Raw genomic sequence first — 22,999 nt, 5'->3', positions numbered from 1 at the left:
TTTTTAGAATTTTTCCGCGGTTTCAATGAGTGCCACAATGTTCCCTAAATGAAACCGCGGGGGCAATTGTAGTTATCGCCGATATGTGGGGAAACTTTTTTATGCCCCGCGGAGTTAAAACTGCGCAGGAAAAAAAAAAAGGAAGAAAGATAAAAGCCTCTACCGTGATATACAATTCCACCATGGGCAAGAAAAACAAGAAGTCTGCTGAGCACAAGGAAAGAATTGCTGCAAAGCAATCCAAGAAATCTGCAAAGACAGAGAAAAAGTCCAAGGCCAAGAACAAAGATGTGGACAGCGACGTCGAGGAGGCTGACCTAGATGCGATTCTCGCTCAGTATGCTGAGGAGCAAGCCAGATTCTTAAAGGTCACTGAAGTTGCTTCGGAACCTCCGGCAGCTCGCTCATCTTCTACAGTGCTTGCCTCGCCTTCGAACCGGAATGAGCTGTTACTCTTTGGCGGCGAGTACTACGATGGAACACATGCGACATTCTTCAACAATCTCTATGTTTACCTGATTGATCGTGGTGAATGGAGAGAAGTCACCAGTCCCAATAGTCCTCTTCCACGAAGTGGTCATGCCTGGTGCCGTGGAGGTAACACTGGTGGTGTCTACTTGTTCGGAGGTAAGATGAAGACCCAATTCTTATCATTCCATCTATAAATTAAAGCATTCTGTCTAACCGCGAACAGGAGAATTTTCATCGCCCAAACAGGGTACATTCTATCACTATAATGACTTCTGGCATTTGGACACCGTGACAAGAGAATGGACTCGCCTGGAGACTAAAGGCAAAGGCCCCCCCTGCAAGAAGTGGTCACCGGATGACCTACTACAAGGTATGTGGACTTCAATGGATGATTATCACTCTGCCTGTAATATAGGGCTAAACATTATCCAGAACTATATCATTCTTTTCGGAGGATTCCAGGACACCTCCCAGCAAACAAAGTATCTGCAAGATCTGTGGATCTACGATTGCAACCAATATACTTGGCACAATCCCGTCTTGAATGCTGCAGCTCAGAAACCAGACCCACGATCATCATTTTCATTCCTGCCTCATGACAGCGGAGCAGTGATCTATGGCGGTTACTCAAGAGTCAAAACTTCCGCCGGAGCAGGCGGCAAGCAGAACAAGGGCGGCCCTCAAAAAATGACCCTGCGGCCTCTGGTCCACCAAGATACTTGGTTCTTGAGACTCACGCCTCCTGGCCCCGACGCACCATCATCAGCCCCTCCTACAATTCGATGGGAAAGAAGAAAGAAGCCAGCTAATACCCCCAACCCGGCTCGCGCTGGAACAACAATGGCCTACCACAAGGGCCGTGGAATCATGTTTGGCGGTGTTCATGATGTTGAATTGACTGAAGAAGGAATCGACAGTGAGTTCTTCGACACTTTATTTGCTTGGACCACGGATCGGAACCGATTCTTCCCATTGGGTTTGCGTCGCCCTCGTGCGCCAGGTAAGAAGCAAGCGAACCAGGCTATCAAATCTCGCGATAGAAGCAAGGCGGACGAAGAGGAGCTTCTGAACAACCTTAAAGCCTTGGAAGCCAAAAAAGGCATTCGGAGTGACGATGATGACTTCATGCAGTCAAGTGCTCCCAAGGTTGAGGAGCCGGAGGAGCCTAGCAAGCCCGCTGTGGTTCGCTTCGAAATGCCGCATCGGCGTTTCAATGCCCAGCTTGCTGTCCAAGATGACACACTTTTCATCTATGGTGGAACATTCGAAAAGGGCGATCGAGAATTTACGTTTGACGACATGTACTCCATTGATTTGGGCAAGATGGATGGTGTGAAGGAAATCTTTTACAGAGAACCCGAGAACTGGAATCTCCTGGATGAGGCAGATAGCGATGAGGATATGGATGAGGATGAGGATGAAGACGAGGACATGGATGAAGATGAAGAAGAAGGCGATTCTATGTCTCTTGATGCTTCTTCGGCAGCCCCGACTGAAGTTACCGTGCCATCAGTTACGCAGGATATGGAGCAACTTGAAGTGGAGGAGCAAGAGCCAACTGTTCAAGACAGCCGACCTCTTCCACGCCCCTTCGAGAGCTTGCGAGAATTCTTCAGCCGTACAGCGGATGAATGGCAGCAGATCGGAATCGAGGCTCTCACTATGAAGGGTCTGGTCGAGGGCAAGACCATCAAGGAATTGCGGAAAGCTGCATTTGACATGGCAGAGGAAAAGTGGTGGGATAGCCGTGAGGAGATTATGGCTTTGGAAGACGAACAGGAAGCTGCCGGCATTGGTGAGGTGGTCAGCATGGCTGAGCGTGCTGAGAATATTGGAGGCGCCGGTCGTCGTCGGTGATAGGAACAGGAGGAAACAAAGTAGTACTGCATTGGTTAGAGCTGATTAAGGAGCATTCAAGATCTACAAAAACTTTAAATTCTTTGAATATATACTAAATCTAGCACAATTGAAACCTAAAAGCAGAATTATTATTTCCATCTATCATTCTAGCACGAGCTAACATCACATCACGGATGTTAAGATCGTGCCACTTGCTTCAAAACATCAATCACTAACTTAGTATCTCTTTCGACATCCACTCTCCAGTTAGAAATGGCGATTCGACACGCAGGAGCACCTTGCCAGCTTGTGCCGGAAACGAACATACGCGAGGTTTCATTGATCTTCTTCGCAAGGTCGCGATTCAACGTATCATCATTAGCACGTAAAAGAACACTCATAAAAGTCTGATCAAGAAGATCTGACTTGGAACTTGTCTCTGGAAGAGCAACGTAATCTGCTGAATCGTAGATCCAATCATAAATAGCCCTCGCAAGACCAATTTGACGCCGAAGCATATCAGAATACCCTTCTCTGCCGTAGGATAGTAGAGATGCATACACTGGCAAAGCTCTGAATCGGCGGGAGTTCTCCAGTCCAATATTCAGAGGTGAAGGAACTGCAAGTCCCTCAGATGGCCCTGCTGATAGATATGCAGCATTGGCATTCTGAAAGACTTGGGATGACAGGTCGGGGTGTCGACAGAAGAAGAAACCGCAATCGTAGGGCACATTAAGTAGCTTGTGACCATCTCCGGTAATTGAATCGGCCAGTTCTATGCCTTCCGACCCTTTTTTGATGGTCTCAAACTCAGGATTATCCTCAAGTACTCGGCCAAATATACCAAAGGCACCATCAACGTGAATCCAAGCTCCATACTTGTCACAAAGCCGGCGAATATCTTTGAATTGCTGCACTCCAGATGTTGCAAACCGGCCAGTATTAACTTCTCCGCAGGAAATTGCAACAATACTAGCTTTGTCTGTCCTTGCAAGTTCTTTCTCGAGGATCGCCATATCAAAGAGGAGGGCATTATCGGCAGAGCAGACATTACGTACATTGGCCCGACCGATTCCCAGGACCCCGGCAGCTTTGACAAGAGAAGAATGTGGCATCGTAGAAAGTACTTGAATCCCAGAAAGACCAGCAGCCTGCAGAACCTCTAGTAGGCCATTCTCGCCCACGCTTGTTATTTGTGATCCTTTTCGCTCGGCTGCTTTCTGGAGAATAAACTCACGACCACAGGCCAGGCCTAGGATATTGCTAGCTGTAGCTCCGGTTGTGAATGTTCCATTCTGCCACGTAGATCGATCCAGTCGAAAGAGGTCTGAAAGCATGCCAAGAGCATGAAATTCAACTTCCGTTACAATTGAGTGATTCGGAAGATGTACCTGGACGTTCTGGTCGTAGGCGGATACCACATTGTCGGCAAACAATGCAGCAGGTGTAACTCCACCTGTGATAAAGCCATAGTAGTTAGGACTAATGCTTCCCCCATTGAACGCGGGTACAATATCGTCTAATATGTGACGCTGCACAGACTCCAAGCCTGATCCCGTTGTAGGGAGCGTGGTAGGAATCGAGTTCCTGGCTCGGGCAAGCTGCTCAGAGCTTGGAAGGACACCTGATTTCCAAGGGCCTTGAGAAACCTTCCACAGGTCTTTGAGGATACTAGAATTCTCCTCCATTTCAAGTCCAATGATATCCCGCGGAGTCTCGGTTTTGTGATAGGTGAAAAATTTTACGGGCTGATTCAATTCCACAACGCTCAACTCATCAGCTGAGGGATGTAGGTTGAGATATATGTTCAACTGGTAGGCCTCGGGATCTGCAGTATCGTATGTCCGGCTGGACTTCCCTAAACCAGGCTTAGTATACCATCAATAAGTCTTAATCTACTTGGTCCACTCGATAGAAAATACCCAAAGGACGTGGTTGGTTGTCAGTCGACACAAGAACGAGGCTGGACGGGATTTTGCAGTCACCTGCAAGTCAGCACGGCTTCTTCTCCGCAGTCGATCCACTTTGTCTTTTCCACTCCGAACCTTCGGACATTCGGCCAACTCACGAATCCACGATGGCAGCCAAGTTGGTTGAACGACAGTTCCATAATGTACCCGGTATTTAATTTGGCTCCAAATAGGAGTTGGAGCTGGACTAATCGGTTTCCAGGAAAGCTACGCGTGGGGGAGTTGTTCTTTGATGTCCCTGTCGATTACAGCAAGCCCAATGGGACCACTCTCAGGTTGTTTGCTCGGAGCGTGACTCGCTTCAACAAACCAGTTGAACCTACCAAAGATGAGAGTAAGCTTCCTTGGCTAGTTTATCTTCAAGGTGGCCCCGGCTTTGGATGCGGTGCCCCGCAAAACTATGGTTGGGTTGAGCCTGCTCTCACTAAAGGATACCAAGTAAGTCGATTTTCCACATGGGGGATCTGGAGGTTTTCTTCCATACTCAATGATGGATATTTGAATTGGTGATTGATCCAATAAAAGATTCTTTTCCTCGACCAGCGAGGCACGGGACTTAGCTCGACAATTACAGCAGGGACGCTTGCCCGCCAGGGCGATGCCATCAAACAAGCTCAATATCTGAAGCATTTCCGAGCTGATAATATCGTTCGGGATTGCGAAGCAATTCGTAAAAGTTTGACCGAGGACTACCCTGAAGACCAGCAGAAATGGAGCATCATTGGCCAAAGTTTCGGCGGCTTTTGTGCTGCCACTTATTTGTCACAATTGTAAGCATCGACAATGCTATACTTCAAAAATCCTTGGTTGAAAGCAACTAATGACGTGTCTCCTATAAAGCCCTGGCAGTCTGAGAGAAGCTTATATATGCGGTGGTCTACCGCCACTTGTCAATGAGCCTGAACCTGTTTACTCACGCACCTACGGTATGTAAACTTTTCTGCCGCTAACGCTTAAACGGTGACTGACGTCCTTACAGAAAAGGTCGCAGAGAGAAATCAGGCCTATTATGCCAAATTTCCAGAAGACGTTCAAAGAGTCAAAAAGATTATGCAGTACTTGGCAGCCAATCAGGTTCCTTTGGCTTCTGGATGGCTGACTCCAGCTCGGTTCCAACAACTTGGTATTATGTTTGGATTCCATGGTAAGGAAGCTAGTCCATTGGATTAATCTACATATTGGCTCTAATACGTATTAGGCGGCATCGACTCTTTGCACGGTATTTTGCATTTACTCACAATTCCCCGGGATAGGAGCTCACTCCATATTTAGAAATTGTGCTTCGAGCATGGAACGATCTAGAGATCTTCGGCTCACTCACTGTCCCTACCCTTGCCACAATCGATGGCAATGGCGGGATGGACAAGAATATCATATATGCTGTTCTTCACGAAGCGATCTACTGTCAAGGGTGAGTGGAGGCACCCGGCTTATTAATTGCAGGTCTAATCATTAGCAAAGAAAGCCGTCACTTTGGGCTGCAGATAGACGCCGAGCTGCGAGCCCCCAGTTTCAGATTTCTGATTCCCAACCTGAAATCTACTTCACCGGAGAGATGGTAAGAGCAAACTTAATATTCGTTTCTATGAGAGTGTATAGTCAAGAATAGCTAATCATCTCATTTATCATCTTTTCTAGGTCTTTAAGGACATGTTCGAGTCGTACACGGAATTGAAGCAGGTCCAAGAGGTTGCGGAGATTCTCGCTAACACAAGCGACTGGCCAGCACTGTATGACGAGGCACAGCTGGCCAAGAACGAGGTTCCAGTTTACGCAGCCACGTATATCGATGACATGTATGTCCACTTTGATTTGGCCTCTAACACTGCCGCGAAGATCAAGGGCACTAAGCAGTTCATCACCAACACTATGTACCACGACGCGTTGCGCAGTAAGTCGGGAGAGATAATGCGCCAGCTATTCAACCTGCGAGATGACTCTATTGACTAAAGATGCCATTTCGCTCATTTCTATATTTATGGTGAAATATGGACTTTGAGAGGGAAAGTTCCATTAGATAGTATGGCGCACCATTTACTAGTAGGTAGATATCGGATGATACCTCTGTATCCATTGGAATGTGATAGGGTTTTTATGCAATGGTAGTCAATACCTATGAGCGTAAATACATCTATATAATGCCTGAAAAGGGTTAGATTCCTCGATTCAGGTGGATCGTGGACGGTTAAAAGACCTAACAAATGATCAATCTAAGGGACGGTTAACTGTGAATATAGTCGCGTTGAAGACTTACTGCGCCGCCAATAATGAACAATCTCTCTTCTTCTTGTTGAACCCACTGGGCGATTTTGCTGGCACTTTGTACCAAAGCATTTCGATTTGCGCTTGGCTCAGCGATACAATAAAGTTCAAAAACGGGAGTCACCCATGCAAATGAGGTAGCGGATCGAGAGACACAGTGATGGACTTTGACATGTGTGTTCTTAGCGTGGATGCTTGCATGAAGATTGTTGTATACCGACATCAATCTAGTGACAGCATGTGTTAGTAACTCCCACATTCAATTAAAACATTACTAAATACTCACCTTCGTCTTCGTGATACTGAAGTGAACTCGGGAGCATATGATGACATGGTGAACTGGACGTTGGCACGCGACTTGTAGAGAAAGTGATGCAGTACCGTCCCAGGAACAATATCGGTAGTTAATGGACGTCCTTGGTCCACCGCAGATTTGATCACTTTAAGACTTCCGTTCTTACGCATTTGCTGCCGAGGTGTCAATAAGCAGCCATTGCAATCCTGGAAACTCGATAGCAAACTCACCTCAACCAAAGAATTGCGCATTTCTTGCATCTCGAAAAAGCTCTCTTTGTCCGGACTAATGAGAACTATAGCAACCGATTCGTCCTTCGATATATCTTCATCCCCCTCAGCCTCTTCACGAAGATCAAGAAAGCTGACATACATATAAAGATAGCCGCTGCTATTAAAGCCAGGAAGGCAGACAGGTATCCAGCTCTCACCGCCGCCGGCCTTGACACCATCGGCTTCGAATACCATGTTGAACAATAGTTGCAGGTCTCCGGGGTGAAGAGAATGCTTCTTCGGACGAATGACACTCACAAGCCGCCCGCTAGCAACAACGAGACCATAGAGTAGCTTGGCGGCCTTGGTCTTAATAAGTGCATTGTTGATGGTTTGCCGGTGAACTTTGCGAATTTTGAGACATTCTAATGCTGATAGCAAGGTAGATGGTGATCCACGAGTGAAACTATCCGCTAGCGAAGACAAGAGTGTCTCTGAACCTTGGAGTGGTCGCTTCAGATCCGTAGATGGTCGAACAGAGAAGAGGTGGGTGAGAGAAGGAAGGGTCAGCGTAGAGAGAATCTGCATATATAGAGCCTCCAGTTGGAGTCTGAGTTGGTAATCGCTTTCCATTATGCGACTAATGGCAACGAGATGCAAGGACCCATGAGTCAAGATGACAAATCTGGTATCTCCTGCCGAGAAACCTCGTAGGTGATCGTTTGCGTCCTCATAAAATGATATGATGGTTTGGATGATACCAACATAAGTTGATATTAAACCACTATCACCATGACGAGTCCAAATTGGCTTTCCGGCTGCCGACAGAATCAAAAAGTGCTTTTGCTTGGCCTTCCATCTTTGTAGAAGTAAATCTAATTTGAAATTAGTTGGCTGGACTGTGGTAAGACACCAATTTGTAGACTCACCCTCATTGCCTGCTTGCTCATCCAACTCGCCGATGGAATCAAATTCGCTAAGAAATTCCTCATCATTCACATCATCGACTGGGAATTCAGGGTAATGCAGTAGACTTGTTGTATCTGCCGGACCTGCCGGCGTCGTATTAACGAAGTCCATGAACATGGCTTCCACGTCTCCGATATCGCCATTTTGGACTGAGCTCCTGATACTTGCAGAATCTCCCGCGTCACTGCTCTTTGGGCTGGTTAGTTGACTTAGGCTTGCACGCGCCTTGAGTCCCCGCGACAGCCCTCGAACAGCCAAGCTTGAATATGCGCTTGGGCTTGCACTTCCGCCATCTGGTGACTGAGTTCCTATATCCGTCCGAGAAATTGCTGTTGTAGCTTCCGCTTGTAGATTTGGTGCACCGGACGCCGCTTCGTCGTTTAGCAAGCTTAGAGTATTCGGTCGTGTAGGCAGTGGAGGTCTTTTCCCCTCAGGGCTGGGTGTGCGATTAATGCGGTTATTACTGGAGGGATCTTTATCTGAGCGCATCACTTGCGCATCAACAGCAGACTCATTTCGATCCTCGTCCTGGTCGTTCTTGGGGTCTGTCTGGGGTGGACTCATCCCCGCAATAGACATGCGCCTCTAGACGCAGTCGCTCGGCGCACGAGACAAGCTTAGAATTCAAACATCGTCGATAGAAAGTCGACGGTAGACTGCTTGACCACACCAGTTTCCCAAAAAAACGGACTGTTGAGTAGCTCTTGAGGTCAATCACAGGTAATTAATTGTAGTGGAGAACGGTGACTGACGTCGGAAAGACCGCAAGCTCCCAAGGCGGACAAAACAACTTTGGTGGCCTGCGTGGCCCTTTCGACAACCTTCACCTCCAGCCTTATTCTACACCCAACAAGGGGACACTTTCTCAATGTCCTAAATATGACGGAGGAAATTTTACAGTCATCGCATCAATTTGAAGTTTTGAATTGGCACCATGAGCCTTGATCCTACTGCCTTTCCGAGGTCAAACTCCCCCGCAAGCTCCGACAGCTCCTTGACGCGCTCGCGCCTACAGGGAAAAGAAGGTAAGTTGTTGCTGCTCAAGCCTCTACATTTTTATGCTGTTTGTATGGGTATGGCTGACCTCTCGTATGAGGTTAGGATCCCTCAAGAAAGACAAGAATTACCGTCGTTATGCATCGAGCGTCGAGCGGGCGTTGTCGCTGTTCGACAACGCTTTACAAGAATGGGCCGACTACATCTCCTTCCTTAGTCGCCTTTTAAAGGTGGGTGCTGATTGGATATATGAGGAGCACAAGCGTAGACTCATACTGACCTGTGGAAAAGGCGCTCCAAACGCACCCTCCCGACCAGCCAGTTGTCCCCCATAAAGTGATTGTTTCGAAACGTCTTGCTCAATGCTTAAATCCGTCGTTACCATCGGGAGTCCACCAGAAAGCCCTCGAGGTTTATACGTACATATTTGGGCTGATTAAAGTATGTGGGATACCTACTACTAGTTCACGGGTCAGTTGGCTGATACATATCTCTAGCTCGAAGGATTGTCGCACGATCTACCCTTGTATCTCCCGGGCCTCGCACCAACTTTGACATTCGCTTCGTTGACTGTTCGTCCCTTATTTCTGTCTTTGGTGGAGGGGTATATCGTTGATCTAGAGCCATGGGCTATACGCCCTGCTCTGAAAGCGATACTTCTGGCTTTACTGCCGGGTCTGGAGGAAGAGACAAGTGATGATTTTGAACCAACGCTGCGCATCATAAACAAGCTCCGAGATACGGCTGGACATCTCGAGACCCAAAGAACTTCTGAAGCTGGAGCTTCAGGGCAATACTTCTGGCAATGTCTCTTTCTTGCCTCCATCACCAACTCTAGTCGGCGCCTTGGCGTTTTGGCATACCTGAATCGTTATCTACCGAAGCTAGGCATTGCAGATCGCAGACCAAGTGCGACTGATACCAACGATGTGAAAGAAATGCCACCGGGTATGATGGCGGCCGCAGATGCCGTGATACTCCCGGAGCCTGGATTACTGATTCGTTGCTTTGCTTCTGGCCTATCCGACGAACAACTTTTGGTGCAGCGAAATTTCCTGGACTTGCTTGTGACACACCTGCCTTTGAACTCCCCAATTCTTCAAACGAAAGTACCAGAGATGGACCTACAGACGTTGATCATTGCGGCAGTGGGTGTCGTGACTCGGCGAGACATGAGCTTGAACCGTCGTTTGTGGGCATGGTTTCTTGGACCGGAGCCTTCAAGCGATCATACCTCCGTTGATGGCCGGAAGCTTTCATCCGAAACCACACGATCATCTGGCAATTCCAGGGAGCTGTCACAATCGCAATACTTCAGTCGGGTCGGCTTGCAGCCCTTGGTTAATGGTCTTCTGAGCATGATCAAATATGCCCCCTCGGCTCCATCAGAGAGGACTAAGCCATTCCGGATCGCTCTTTCGTTGATGGATCGTTGGGAAATTGGAGGCCACATTGTGCCTGCTGTGTTTCTCCCTACTATTCGCAGCGTCCAGGAATTTGCAACAGATGCCCCTCGTCCACACTTCGAGGAGGTTTTTCGAAGCGCAAGCGCATTCTTTGATGGCGTAGAAAGTGGTGTCATATTTTCTGAGCTTCTGGGGTTGATTGATTTTCGCCCAGAAAATATCGACAACCACCATGATCAAGTCATCTCTAACTTGAAACTGGCTCAATTTATACTAGAGAATTTCAATGTCCGAGAGGAAGACATGATTCAAGTTCATGTACCTCTGCTAACATTGTCCGTTCTCGTGAAGATGAGCGAAGTTTCGTCTTTGCATAAGCTTCAGCCAAACCACGCTAGCAACAAAAAGGCCATCTCGAACGAACTGAACAATGTGCTGAAGTCAATCACGCCACTTCTGATAGAAAGGGCCTTTTCAAGAAAGTCTAACCATGAAAAATCTTCCGCTGACTCCAAGACGAGGAACACCGAAATATTGAAATACATCCATCGCTTCTACGAGGCGAGTAAAAACAGTCTTGATCTTCCTGCTCTCCCATTTTCATCCAAGCAGACTGGGGAGATGATTATCCGAGAGTCCCTGGAGCTCTCGATTGAAGCCTTGCAAAGCGATGACAGCGTTTCTTCCCTCCATGATAAACTCCATGTGCTAGTGACATTGCTTCAGAAGCTGCCGAAATCACGCCTCTTGCGAGACAAACGACTTTTCGAAGCTATTTCTCAAAAAATAGCTACCAAGAACAACAACCCTACGACCGCTGCTTTTGCAGACATTTCTACCATTGTTTCCGCGATCACGAACTTGTTTTTCACTCATAATCCTGGATTCTACCTCAGTTATGAGGATGCAAGCGATCTCATTCCCAGACTTGTTGAGCATCTTTGGCAGTACCTGTCTCCGCTGAGTCCCAAGTTCCATGTCGAAGCTGTTCGCTGTCTATGGCTACTACATTCTATTTCTTGGATCGATCATCTTGTTGAGGCTTCAATAACATCGCTGATGATGAACACGAAAGCTACTGGCTCTTACCATTTATCTTCAGAGGAACAGGCCGAGAAGTTTTATGTTCTCTGGAATCATAGTCACCATGGCACGCATGAACAACACGCACCGAAGCAAGTTCTTAGCGTTGGAGGCAATCTATTCTCCTACCAGTGCTCAATGCTTGAGCGCCCACTGTTCATTGTTCTTGATCTCTTGTCTCAGGAACCCGGAGATATCTCTCAAAGTGTCCAGCAATGGCTCCAGGATCTACCTTCCATAAATAAGTAAGACTACCTCCAAGCTACTCCAAATTCCATCACTAACTCTTCCAGGATATTCCACGTGATTGTCTTGAAACTGGAAGAACTATTTGAACATGACGCCCCCGGCGATGTCGATCAAGACAATAAGTCCATTTCGCCGGATGATTATAAGGAATGCAACTATCTGTTGCGAACGGCTTCGAACATAATCTCAATACTTTCTCACAGTGGCTGGATTACACTTCTTACGCAAACAATTGCTGACTTGGAGAAACGTCCGGATTCTTCCAAATCAGAGGGTGAGTCTCCACGTCCTGCTCAAATGTGGGCTAGAAGCTTATTCTTTATTTGCAGATCACGCAAACTCGAAAAGTCTTCATGCTACTTTCTTCGAGGTATCATTGAAGATCATCAGTGACCAGATACTCAACAGAGCTCATACAATACCCGAAGGTGAAAGGTTGCAAAAAGATGCACTTCATCTTATGCGACAGCTTCTTCTAGGCCCCGGCGCCGATGATCTAGTTGACTCTGGTATCGACGATTTATTGGTAGACCGACTAATTTCTGCCTCTGACGGAAAGGGAAGCATCGCCGTACAGGGTGCTCTTATCGACGTTCTGCTTGCAGCGCTCAAAGTTAGGTTCGCTCAGGCTTACGTGCCTCCGCCTCCACCACGACCAAAGCATCAACGAGCAGGCTCTCGTGAGCGCTTGACAAGCCCGTCTATCTTGTCTTTCACAAGTGAGAAAGCCGAAAGAAGATCTTCTCTTTCCCAGTTCCCGCGTCCTCCTGAAAGGCTTCTGGACTGCCTTGTGAAAGGTATCAGCTCGACTAAGTCTAGAGAGATTGTGGACAAGTGGATTGTCCTGCTTTGTGAAGTTCTTCCTCTTTACTCTGGTTCAATCTTCCAAATACTTCTTATGCTTGTGGAGTGTTTCTGCAGAGAAATCAAGGCATCTTTTGAAAGACTTCAGCTTGCATTCCAGCAGACGGAAGACTGGCCACAGGATCGTTCTGAGCATGTCACTATCTCGCTACTTACCGGTCTCGAAACCTGTATTGCTCATGCCCATGAGCGACTCATCGTCGAGGAAGCAAACGTTCCAGCGGCAAAGAGCCCAGACCAGCCTCAAGGCTTCTTTGGAAACATGGTGTCGGGAGTTTTCAACTCCGACGGGAATCAAGGACGCTCTAATGCTGCGAATGATCGACTGACGGTTCTCTTATGTTTTCAGGATGCTGCTCGCCTTTGTTTCTCAATCTGGGCGTGGGGCGCTGGGGATCGGACGGGCTCGTTGCCGGATTCTGAATGCATGGCCTCTTTCCAATATACATCCTTGCGTATGCGAAATCGATCGCGGCGCATTTTGGAGCATTTCTTCACGGCGGAGGCTCTGGAATGTTTGGAGACATTGGTTGAAATGTGGACCAAATCTGATACTGAAACGGCCACATTAATCTTTAGTCTTCTGCACACCTTAGAGGGTTCTCGCCCCAAGATCACGATTCCCGCAGTTTTCAATGCAATCTATACACGCACAAACCCGAGTGCGTTAGAACCGGCCCGGAAATCTTCAATGACTTCGAACCTCACCGAGTCCGAACTCGCAAGCTTTTTAGTTGCCTACGCGCGGTCTTTGGATGACGATGTTCTGGACGAGATATGGGCAGACTGTACCACCTTCCTGCGCGATGTACTCAGTAACCCTTTCCCCCATCGGCAAATTCTGCCGCGGTTGATTGAATTTGCTGCTATTCTTGGCACAAAATTGGAGAACACAACTTTCGGCGAGGACCGCCGGATGCGCAAAGAACTTGGAGTGCGTTACTTTACCTATAATATCATTGAACCTTGCTAACAACCACGCTTATAGGATGTCTTGCTGCGGTTGCTCACGGCCGTTTTCACAAGCAAGCCTTTAGGGATTGGTCAGGACAACGGACTCATGGCGAGATCGTCGCTGGACTATGACCGCACCGCCGTATCTCATACTGGACCCGATGATATGCTGAGCATTCTCGCGGTTTCCATGCCATCCTTCATTACTACTCTGGGGGATTCAGACCGTATCAATACCGCAATCAGCGGCGTATCGACTAACGTGGTTGGTCCACTTGTTCGATCGCGCCTTTTCCCCAATAACCTGAACCGCAACGTCATGGTTCTCCTACAACAGATGGCCAAAGTTCCAGCCGCAGCAAAACTTTGGAAGAAAGACATCGCCGACGCATTTAATGACCCACGCTTCTTCGGGTTACAGGTTGATCTCATCAAGAGCACCTGGATGGAATTACTACGGCAATGGACTTTAGCAGATAAGGACCGTCTATCCGAACTTTTAGGTCGACTTCCACCACCTAGCACTGCGGGCATCATGTTTGGAGTAGGAGCCTCTGCGGCTCGACTGGAGGCTGATCGCAAAGCCCAGCTCAACCTTCGTCGGATTGCATTACTCATCTTGTCAGCCAACACCGACTACTTTGTGGGTGAACTTCCCATTCTGCGCCAGAAATTCGAAGACCTCCTTGCGGCCACCAGCTCTTCATCACCTTCATCCGCGACACGCGCAGAGATATTCATGGTCCTGCGTGCCTTGGCCATCAAGACGTCGCCGTCAACGATGGCGCCATTCTGGCCCCTGATCAACGTTGAGCTGCAGGAAGCCATCTCGGCTGTGCCACTAGGATCGCAGTCGGATCTTTACAACCCTTACTCTCTCCTTCAAGCTTGCAAACTATTGGATGTACTATTGGTCATTGCCCCTGACGACTTCCAATTACTGGAATGGCTTTTTGTCACGGATACTATCGATGCGGTTTACCCGCCCGATCGCTGGGAGCCTGTGTCGCTGGCTGATGAAATCTCCCAAAGCTTCGGACCACGTAGTGCACATTCCCCAACTGTTTCTGGCGAGGCATCCGAGCCTGTGGCTCGCAGCGGCCTCAAGCGCCCTTGGCTTGTTTCGGATCAAATTCGGGAAACAGCTAAAGATGAGATCGTCGAGAGGGTTCTCCGGCCATTCTTTGACAGGCTCAGTATCTTTGTCTTCGAGAGCACGTACGGAATGGAGATTGTGGATACTGGAGCTTGTCTGGATGATTTGTTGGCGGATTTATTCAATGAGAGTACTATGGCGCATTAAGGTCACCAGGTTTGTGTATAAATTGGCTTGCCTTTCTCTACGGTGAACTTTGTCTTCTTTACAATCAATGCATCTTTGTAGCTCTACATCAAATACATACCTATTCATTTTTGTTATAATCGACGTGGTTTTTTGATAATTCTGAACCAATAACAGGTAGCGTACAAGGAGTGTCGTCCGTATCAAACTATCATACCCACATGACTAGCTACTAGAGTATTTAGTAAAACTGAGCTTCGAACGACGGCGAAAATAGATCTCTCTTCTCCTTCATCGGCTCGGACCGCACGGTCCGAGCCGTTATGCAAGACCCACAGCTATCTACACGATTGCGTGACAATCCTCCATTTGACTGTCAAGAGGTAGTCATTCCTGGCGACCCTAGCCCTTTCGCTACAACAAGATTGCTTTCGGAGCAACAGAGATAGTTTTGTGGTCTGGAAGCAGTTCCCTTTGAGTCTGATATCGAATTTCGAAAAGAAAAGATGAAGGATCTTGAATTCGTGGATAGTCAGCTGGCGTCCGAGGCTTCCTTGTACCCTGTATGTGGCACAGATGAGAATCTTGAGACAATGGTGAAGAAAATAACTGAAACCCCGTTGAGGATTATCCATGGCCATGGGAACTGCACCCACTCTTGTGTGTTCTCATGAATGCCCGTTATATTGGCTATCGCAACAGCCACAGCAGTAAAACAGCTTGCGACAATGAGGATGTATTTGTGTTTGCGAGAACCATGGCAAGTATAATATGAGCAAGGGCATATTGGATTCACTCGAAAAAGCCAGGTTACTCTACGGATGTCTTCTCAAGGGTAGCACCAGGGAGTTTATCCACAATGCGGTCGAAATATTGTCCAAAGACAAGGAATACGTTTTTGATGATGGTATTTATGCAAGTCTGGACGTTCTTTTCGACCAGGTTATCAATATCATGGATAAAGATGCCACCGGACTACGATATCCTGGGATTCTTGATAGTCTGCAATAACCAGCAGGGCTTTCCCAGAGGCCGTATAGAGCCGTACGATAGGCGATTGGAGTTTCATGTTTAACGCAGTCATCCAGTTAGTCAAGGGCTGGATAGTATCCAGCTCTTGACTTTGTGTTGTATGTTGTTTTTCTAACCGCCTCTTTACTACTCGGGTTGCCGGGGATCGGCTTCGAAAGTGCCCAAAGATAACAAAGTACAAGCGGATAACCGTAGTGCTAATCCATATTATATTTTCCAGAGTGTCAGATTTCTTGAAAAGAAGTATCACCCATTGAGGCATTTATGTCGTGAGCTCTCGGGTTAAAAGAAATCAACGGCCAGGGTTTTGAGACGGTAGTGTAGAAAAAACGAGGTTGAATGAACTTCGAGACAACAGAAATCAGCGCTGCCAGGTTGATTAGCAGGCAATTTAGAAGGGGGAGTTCATCCCCCCTCCCCCGGGAATATCAAGCTGCCCATATTACATGAAAGCGAGAAGCGCCACTTGCACCATTCGCACCTTTCGTAGCCCAGCTTCCCCATATTTTTCATATGTACTTTTCGATGGTGGAGTGAGTCGAGATATTGGTTTTGCAAGGTGAATCTCAATCGTCCTTTTTTGGTCTGCATATATTTCTATATTTGATACCATCCATGGCAGTGAATTACAACCACCATGCTGGTAGCCTACGATACCGAATTCGCTCAACCAGCTGGCCGCATCCTCAGTCAGCTCAGGCTCGACAAAAGACCTGCTTTCCACGAAGCATAAGCCAGAAGATCAGCCATGGGTGCTTTTTTCAGCCAGCAAGATAAAATAAATGTGGCTCGATCGACCTTTTCATCTGTAATGCAGCCGTGAATCCCGATATTTCCCTCCAACGAGTCTCGGATCCGGAGCACAAGGCATAGATGAACGAACAAGTCTGTTACAATTGCCTTTCCTACCAGCGAATATCCACTGGAAGGAGAGCATCACTGGAGGAGCCATGTGCCCAGCTCTTGTATGTCAATATGAACACCGTTGTGTATGGACTGAAACTGGGTACAAGAAAACCGGCGATCGAATTGTCGTCACTGGCTCAGCCGGTCCCTACCTCCCCATAACCTTGCAGACTCTATATGCGGCCAGGAAATACGCGGTGCTAGGTCGGATCCGCTCGACTTGGTTTATGCCCGAGATAAATGCATTCGGTGTCACCATCTCTCTTTTGGGACCGTGGTTATCTCTAACCTCTATGGTGGATGGTCTCAAGGACACGACCAATCCGGATATCCTGTAGAGTTCCCCCTGAGAATGTCGGCTATACCATTGTGTCCATTGCTACTGTATCGAAAAAACCCCCTTCCGCATCGGAAGGGATTCTGAGTTTAGGGACCTGCCATAGCCGAGCTGGAATCCTCGGATTGGGCGGTTGATGTCTCCCGAGAAACGCTTCTGAGTGAATTTTGGAGTGAATTTTAACCAGTAACTGCTTCAGTCTCGGTTAGGCAAAGCCATATTCTAGAATATACGCTGATATTGAGCCTTTCGTGGACTTTCCCTTCTAGCAGATAGAGAAAACAAACCTTGTAGATTCGAAGATATAACCCTTCCATTGGTAACCTCACACAGTCGAGAAGTGCTAGAACCGTTTAGTTTAGCTATATCAAGGCATACGGCAGAACTCATCTGACTCGACCCAGTTTTGATCTTGGCTCCAATTCTTCAACTCATTGCAAGGCTTTGGGTTGAAGCCCAAAATCCAGAATCTACGATGGAAATACTCTGGACTCCCATTTTGGTGTAAACAGAGCAAACACATTTATCTTTGGTTCTGAAACAGTCTTGGTTTGGCATATTGTCCTACACTCTCCAAAAAAAAATATACAATTTACGCAAAAATTGATTCCCATGAGGCTTTTTTTGTATTTATTTTTAACTCATTTAATCCAGTGGGTTGGGTTTTGGGTCGGGTGGGTTCTGTCGATGCCTATAGGCTGTTAGCAGGCTACTGTATGGTAATGAATGATAGCCTTAGAACTGCACTAGTTTATATTATAGAGCCAGCGTCAACATCATTTGTTCAAGAAAGAATAAATGAAAAAAAAGGGAAAGGAAAAGGAAAAAAAAGGGAAAGGAAAAGGAAAAAAAAAAAACCCGAGGCCGTGTTGATGGCAATATTGTACTGTGAGTAGGTCGTAAATTAGCTTATGTACCCCAGACTTGTATAGACTCCAACCGTTTCCGCCGGAGCCCGTGACCTCCGCAACAACGTCACCTCCTTTGTTCACCTCTGCACTCGCCACCGAATTTCTTTCTCTATCATACAACCAATCCAGAACTTGACCTGGAATGTACTATTGAGATCGTTGGCAAATCCACTCACGATGAGCGCTCGGTCAAAAGTGTTCCTACCCTTACGCGCACGCGTCATCGCCCGCCCGTTCTCGACCTCCCGTCCCCGCTGGGAGGCCGCAGCGCTGCCCGCAAAGAAGCCCGTCGGCGCTTTTCGAGGAGGGTATGTATTGTAATCTTTTTTCTCCTAAAATACGATTGTAAAATTTACGGGTTTTAACCATATGCAGAGTCTTTGGTTTCCTCTGCGGTGCTGTTGCTGCCGGTGCGTCGGTCTATTACTATGTGCTTGGAGACTACCGTATCTCCAATGAGATGTTGAGTCAGGATATTTCGGTAAGCTCTGCACTAACCTTATAGCCTTCTTCTCCTTCTTGAATATTTGACTAAACGTGCGAACCCTTCTTCCCTGGCCTTGCTTGGCTTGTCCTGGGAATGGGGTCTTCTTCTGTATAGGCTCTTCAATCTGCTACTATCAAGTTACAATCCTACATCTCCGAGCTGGAAGGCAAGGTCGATCAGCTGAAGAAGAAATAAGAGATCTGCTACTCTCCGGAAATCTTCCCAATGTATTTATCCATGCATGATTACTCCACTTTGAACCTCTGAATTGTACTACATCTTCACTTGATCGACCTGCCACTGAGATGACACGCTCCTACTGTTACTTATGATTGGCTAAAATTTGCAAGAATGGCATATCATAAATTTCAAAAACAAGAGTCCTCGAAAATATCAATTAAACACCAGCATGTTCACCTGTCGCGATTGGGCCTTAACAAAGTGTTGATTTCAATTGCCGTTACGCTGACACCGGATGGAGCAAGCTGTAACTGTTCCTTGGCAATGGCTTCTTTAAGCTTTGAAGTCTCTTCCATATCAAACTGGCATTAAGGATACATAAATTAGGACTCTGCGTAGCTACAATTCAAAGTCGCACCTCTTTTGATATTCGATTAACTTCGCTGTGATTGGCCGACATAATCAGGCAGAAAAGTAAGGCGGTGTGAGAATACGCGCCATCGTCGCCGGACTTGAGATTCATTTCCCAGCTCTTTAAAGCGCGGTGGTGCCCAAATGTCTATCTCCAGAAACCGAATACCCTACCGACCTAAATAAAGTTACCATGTTTCGAGTCGAGCTCCTCCCTTCAACCTCATACGCCCAACCGGGCTGGAGCTACGTCGCCGATCGAGGCTTCAACCCATCCAAAGCCGCTACAACCCCGACCCTCGGCCGCAAACGCGGAATTCGCGACGCCGGCAAAGGCGGCGACATCTCCTCGCGGCGCGCAAATGCAATTGCACGACATATTGCCGAGCTAGACCGTGAAAATCAGCGGGACGTAGCTATCCCAGTACCCGTGAAACAAGCAAAAGAGGCCGGAGCGCGCAAAACCCGCGAAAAGACTACGTCGAACGTCCGGCGAATCCTGCAGTCGCAGAAGACATTCAAGAATCATCTCGATGACGAGGAAGCTGCCATCGCTGCGGGTGGCGGTGGTATGAGTACGGTTCAAGGGGTTGTTAATGCGAATATTGCTGCGAAGACGGGTAAAGCTGCAGTTGCGGCTGCTGCTGCGCGACGAAGCTCGACGCCTGTAACGACTCCTTCTGCTGTCACGCCAGCGCGCAGGAAACGGCCTTCTGCTGCAATGAATGCGGAAAATGAGTCTACGTCTACACCTACGCCTTCGCAGCCAGAGACCACCGATGCGGAGACCGAGAATGATGCGGAAGAACTGAAGCCGAAGTTGCTTAAAACTGAGCACGATAACGATCCTCTACTTCGCTCCTATGCCCCGACTATGCCATCAGATCGTATCATGCAGCTACTTCTTGCCGAACCTCCACTTTCATATAATGCTTCGCGTGCCGCACCGCCGCACGAGTCACAGCCACCGCGGAATTTCTGCTGTATGTGTGGATATTGGGGGAAGATCAGGTGCAAGAATTGTCATGTGCGAACATGCGGACTTGATTGTTATCGTGTTCATGAGGATTCAAGATGTGGGGCCTTCTTTTAAAGCGGCACTGAAGCTGCCAAATTGTATACTACTGTTCCAAGAGACTCTGTCTCAGTGAACCTTAATGACTCTACGAATATCATGGCTACTGTACACTAGCATAATTTGAACCATTTGAGACTTTAATGCTATTATAATGCAAACTTTGGTGTTTTACAATGGCGTATCGGACAGGAAATGGAATGTCCAAACTGAACACAAATTCACTCAACACTTCAAGTTGATACCCATGCGCAACTCATCCTCCCGAATTTCAAACATGACTTGCACACCGACAAATAGCACGATACAGCAGGAAATCATATAGGCAATGCCGGAATATGAGCCTGTTAGACCAGCAAGTAGATCCTTCATACCATCCAGACCAAGAGCAAATCCAACCAGATTGGCAATCATCATCATCAAAACGTTAGCAACAGACCCCATGCCGCAAAGGACACGGTATGTCGTCGGGCGTGAACTCCAGCGCTTGGCAGGGAACATCATACCAGCCAAAGCCTCTGGGAGAACGAAGAGCGTTACTAGCCAACCCCACATCAATAGGCGGAGGTTGATATCGTGCCAAAGAGCGACAAAGGTGAACACCAGCAAGAAGTTGCGGATTTGCAGAGCTTTGGACATGATGCCTGATGATTGTGATGATGACGATGCAGGCTTTGCGCCAGCAGGACGATGCCCACCACCGCCACCGCCAAGGGGGATATAAATGTATCTGACAATCCAGCGGTTGAAGGATCGATGCCAGCCGCGCCAGAAAGCAAAGGCAGAGAAGTTATTGGACATACAACGAACCATATTTTCTGGGGGATCGATTCCATCGACAAGTGCCCAGAGACGGAAGAACCTCCATGGAATGAGAAGTTTCAACCAAATGATGTGCAGGTTGAAGAATGCCAACATACTGAGTTGACCTGGTGTGAAGACCGACCAATCAGGAGAGGCCTTTGAGATAGCCACTGCGTAGATATAATGGAGAATGAATTCCATGCAGAGAAAGGTAAGGAAGAATCGAACGCCATAAAGAATGGTGCGGGTACGAGTCAGTGAAGGTGCTGTATATCGCTGCTGAGACGCATAATCATTGAAAGTCAAGATGGGACCGGCTAGATATAATGGGGAATATAGGATGTAGGCGATGTAATTGCGTGGGGTGAAAGCTGCCGGCTCAGCAGGGATCTTGACTCGATCTCTATCCGAGAGGGCTGTAGGGTCGAGTTGTTTCTTCTTGTATAACTCGGTCAGTTGACGTTCCGTAAGGGAGCAGATGTTCAAATGTAACAAAGTGGTGAGGGCTTACTTCAATCGGGCTCGCAGCGGGGTAGTCGACGCTCCAGTAGTAGTCCATGTTGAAGCTGATCAAACGCAAGACAGTAACTTTGAATAGAACTTCCCACCGCGGCATTATACCCCCAAAATCATCTAGCTGTCGGGCCCATTGAACCAGAAGAGTAGCCTTCTCGCTCGGTGTTCCAGAGCCTGGAGACAGAAACATGGCAATGGGCTCCAATTGATACCCACCAAGTAGCTCATTCGCGAACAAGATGCAGATATTAAAGGTCCATGTTGCAGCAGGGACGTAAGACCGAGGAAGACTCTTGCCAATCCGATAGTTCACAAAAAGAATGAAAAATATTTTTAAGGCCGAGATACCATGAAGTGCCACGATGAAGATGATTCCAAATGCAAAATCAAATCGCATACGCTGGTCAAACTGCACTTCTCCGGCCGTAGCCACTGAGGGTTGTTTGGTTCCACCATTGGGGCGACGAGAAAAGGACTGGTAAGCCCGACGGGCTATGGGATGCGCAACTAGGAGGAGGAAAAGGTAGGGGATATTATCACGAACGCTTGCGTACTGTGCATCGGAGTTGTCCTATTGTGATACAGATGAACTGGTCAGCTAACTCCTATGCTGAAAGGAAGAGCCCATCGGGAGCAGAGTCCATCGCGTATGTAGACTCACCACTAAACGACCTGGTATCCAGCCCGGTGATAGCAGCTCGGAATATGTAGCGTAGGCAGGGTTGCTTTCTAAGATTTCGCAGGTCCACAATCAGTGATCAGACCCGATATTCATCCAGAGACAATAACGTCACTCACCCTTCGAGGCATCGATGACGGTCTTGAACATCAACGGAACGAGCGTGATGAAGAAAAGGTAGTAGACGAAGAACTCGGGGGTGCGCCAGAGTGAAGGACGAGCATTTTGGGCAATAGAATTGGCGCGGGCATCTTTTGCGGCGGGTCGCGTGTCCGTGGAGTTGTTAGGGGTAATGGCAGAGGCCGTAAAGCGAGTGTCAAGAGTATCGAGCGAATAGATGCGCCGAAGCCATGCGAAAAGGGAAGGCATTTTAGGCCAGTGGCATGGCGCAGGCTGGGATGTTTGGAGGAGAACTGTTTACTCGGGGAGTGTCTTGGGCATTTTGGCGGAGTGTCTCAGGGGGGGCCGAGGCACCACCAATTGGTAAACCCCCAATTAGCGGGCACTGATTATTGTTAGTGCAGTATAAAATGGATTTTTAGTACTATGTACAGATTGGTTAGTTAGCCAAAAATAAATATTTAGATCATGTATCTGATTGAAATAATGCTGCTTTTATCTAAGAGCGGGGGGGGTTTTTTTTATTCGAGCGCTAGAAGTAGATAAATATTGAAGTAGTCAAGGGGATTAGATCAGCACCGCCTATCATCGAATACACTCGTTGGTACTTCAACCCACTCTTCCTCCACTATCTAAATACACTTAAGAAGTATACTGTACTATATATCAGACTTGCTTAACTCGATATC

The 22,999-nt window shown here is 47.6% G+C and overlaps 10 protein-coding genes across 10 annotated transcripts; 7 read left to right on the top strand and 3 right to left on the bottom strand.

Annotated features, from left to right (window-relative positions):
* Window positions 1-182: 182 nt before the first annotated feature.
* Window positions 183-2,328, top strand: N7469_010181 (putative Kelch repeats protein; the record flags this gene model as incomplete). Its single annotated transcript, XM_056649086.1, has 2 exons — window positions 183-627; window positions 695-2,328. 2 exons carry the CDS (start codon window positions 183-185, stop codon window positions 2,326-2,328), a joined length of 2,079 nt encoding a protein of 692 aa, XP_056496217.1.
* A 179-nt stretch (window positions 2,329-2,507) lies between these two features.
* N7469_010180 (pyridoxal phosphate-dependent decarboxylase family protein) lies at window positions 2,508-3,998 on the bottom strand (the record flags this gene model as incomplete). The annotated part of the gene is made up of 1 exon (XM_056649085.1): window positions 2,508-3,998. The coding sequence occupies one exon, from the start codon at window positions 3,996-3,998 to the stop codon at window positions 2,508-2,510; it is 1,491 nt and encodes a 496-aa protein (XP_056496216.1).
* A 389-nt stretch (window positions 3,999-4,387) lies between these two features.
* On the top strand, window positions 4,388-6,230 carry N7469_010179 (proline iminopeptidase; the record flags this gene model as incomplete). Its single annotated transcript, XM_056649084.1, has 9 exons — window positions 4,388-4,430; window positions 4,483-4,718; window positions 4,806-5,050; window positions 5,121-5,206; window positions 5,260-5,424; window positions 5,479-5,499; window positions 5,553-5,691; window positions 5,742-5,838; window positions 5,919-6,230. 9 exons carry the CDS (start codon window positions 4,388-4,390, stop codon window positions 6,228-6,230), a joined length of 1,344 nt encoding a protein of 447 aa, XP_056496215.1.
* Window positions 6,231-6,501: 271 nt separating this feature from the next.
* Window positions 6,502-8,597, bottom strand: N7469_010178 (guanine nucleotide exchange factor MON1; the record flags this gene model as incomplete). Its single annotated transcript, XM_056649083.1, has 4 exons — window positions 6,502-6,769; window positions 6,829-7,010; window positions 7,068-7,924; window positions 7,979-8,597. 4 exons carry the CDS (start codon window positions 8,595-8,597, stop codon window positions 6,502-6,504), a joined length of 1,926 nt encoding a protein of 641 aa, XP_056496214.1.
* A 355-nt stretch (window positions 8,598-8,952) lies between these two features.
* On the top strand, window positions 8,953-14,873 carry N7469_010177 (dopey family protein; the record flags this gene model as incomplete). Its single annotated transcript, XM_056649082.1, has 7 exons — window positions 8,953-9,043; window positions 9,120-9,244; window positions 9,306-9,455; window positions 9,512-11,748; window positions 11,797-12,026; window positions 12,082-13,550; window positions 13,605-14,873. The coding sequence occupies 7 exons, from the start codon at window positions 8,953-8,955 to the stop codon at window positions 14,871-14,873; spliced, it is 5,571 nt and encodes a 1,856-aa protein (XP_056496213.1).
* Window positions 14,874-15,623: 750 nt separating this feature from the next.
* N7469_010176 (uncharacterized protein) lies at window positions 15,624-15,863 on the top strand (the record flags this gene model as incomplete). The annotated part of the gene is made up of 1 exon (XM_056649081.1): window positions 15,624-15,863. The coding sequence occupies one exon, from the start codon at window positions 15,624-15,626 to the stop codon at window positions 15,861-15,863; it is 240 nt and encodes a 79-aa protein (XP_056496212.1).
* Window positions 15,864-16,499: 636 nt separating this feature from the next.
* Window positions 16,500-17,128, top strand: N7469_010175 (uncharacterized protein; the record flags this gene model as incomplete). Its single annotated transcript, XM_056649080.1, has 2 exons — window positions 16,500-16,636; window positions 16,702-17,128. The coding sequence occupies 2 exons, from the start codon at window positions 16,500-16,502 to the stop codon at window positions 17,126-17,128; spliced, it is 564 nt and encodes a 187-aa protein (XP_056496211.1).
* A 1,063-nt stretch (window positions 17,129-18,191) lies between these two features.
* Window positions 18,192-18,720, top strand: N7469_010174 (uncharacterized protein; the record flags this gene model as incomplete). Its single annotated transcript, XM_056649079.1, has 3 exons — window positions 18,192-18,346; window positions 18,414-18,519; window positions 18,640-18,720. The coding sequence occupies exons 1-3, from the start codon at window positions 18,216-18,218 to the stop codon at window positions 18,718-18,720; spliced, it is 318 nt and encodes a 105-aa protein (XP_056496210.1). The 5' UTR covers window positions 18,192-18,215.
* A 589-nt stretch (window positions 18,721-19,309) lies between these two features.
* N7469_010173 (putative HIT finger domain protein) lies at window positions 19,310-20,209 on the top strand (the record flags this gene model as incomplete). The annotated part of the gene is made up of 1 exon (XM_056649078.1): window positions 19,310-20,209. One exon carries the CDS (start codon window positions 19,310-19,312, stop codon window positions 20,207-20,209), a length of 900 nt encoding a protein of 299 aa, XP_056496209.1.
* Window positions 20,210-20,416: 207 nt separating this feature from the next.
* On the bottom strand, window positions 20,417-22,559 carry N7469_010172 (putative glycerol:H+ symporter (Gup1); the record flags this gene model as incomplete). Its single annotated transcript, XM_056649077.1, has 4 exons — window positions 20,417-21,433; window positions 21,507-22,082; window positions 22,173-22,240; window positions 22,310-22,559. 4 exons carry the CDS (start codon window positions 22,557-22,559, stop codon window positions 20,417-20,419), a joined length of 1,911 nt encoding a protein of 636 aa, XP_056496208.1.
* Between the last annotated feature and the right edge of the window lie 440 nt (window positions 22,560-22,999).

The sequence above is a fragment of the Penicillium citrinum genome, assembly GCF_028827155.1.
Source record: "Penicillium citrinum strain IBT 23319 chromosome Unknown utg000009l:1.0-4274883.0:1.0-4276374.0, whole genome shotgun sequence".
NCBI lineage: Eukaryota > Fungi > Ascomycota > Eurotiomycetes > Eurotiales > Aspergillaceae > Penicillium > Penicillium citrinum.
This window is presented reverse-complemented; position numbering and strand designations above follow the sequence as displayed.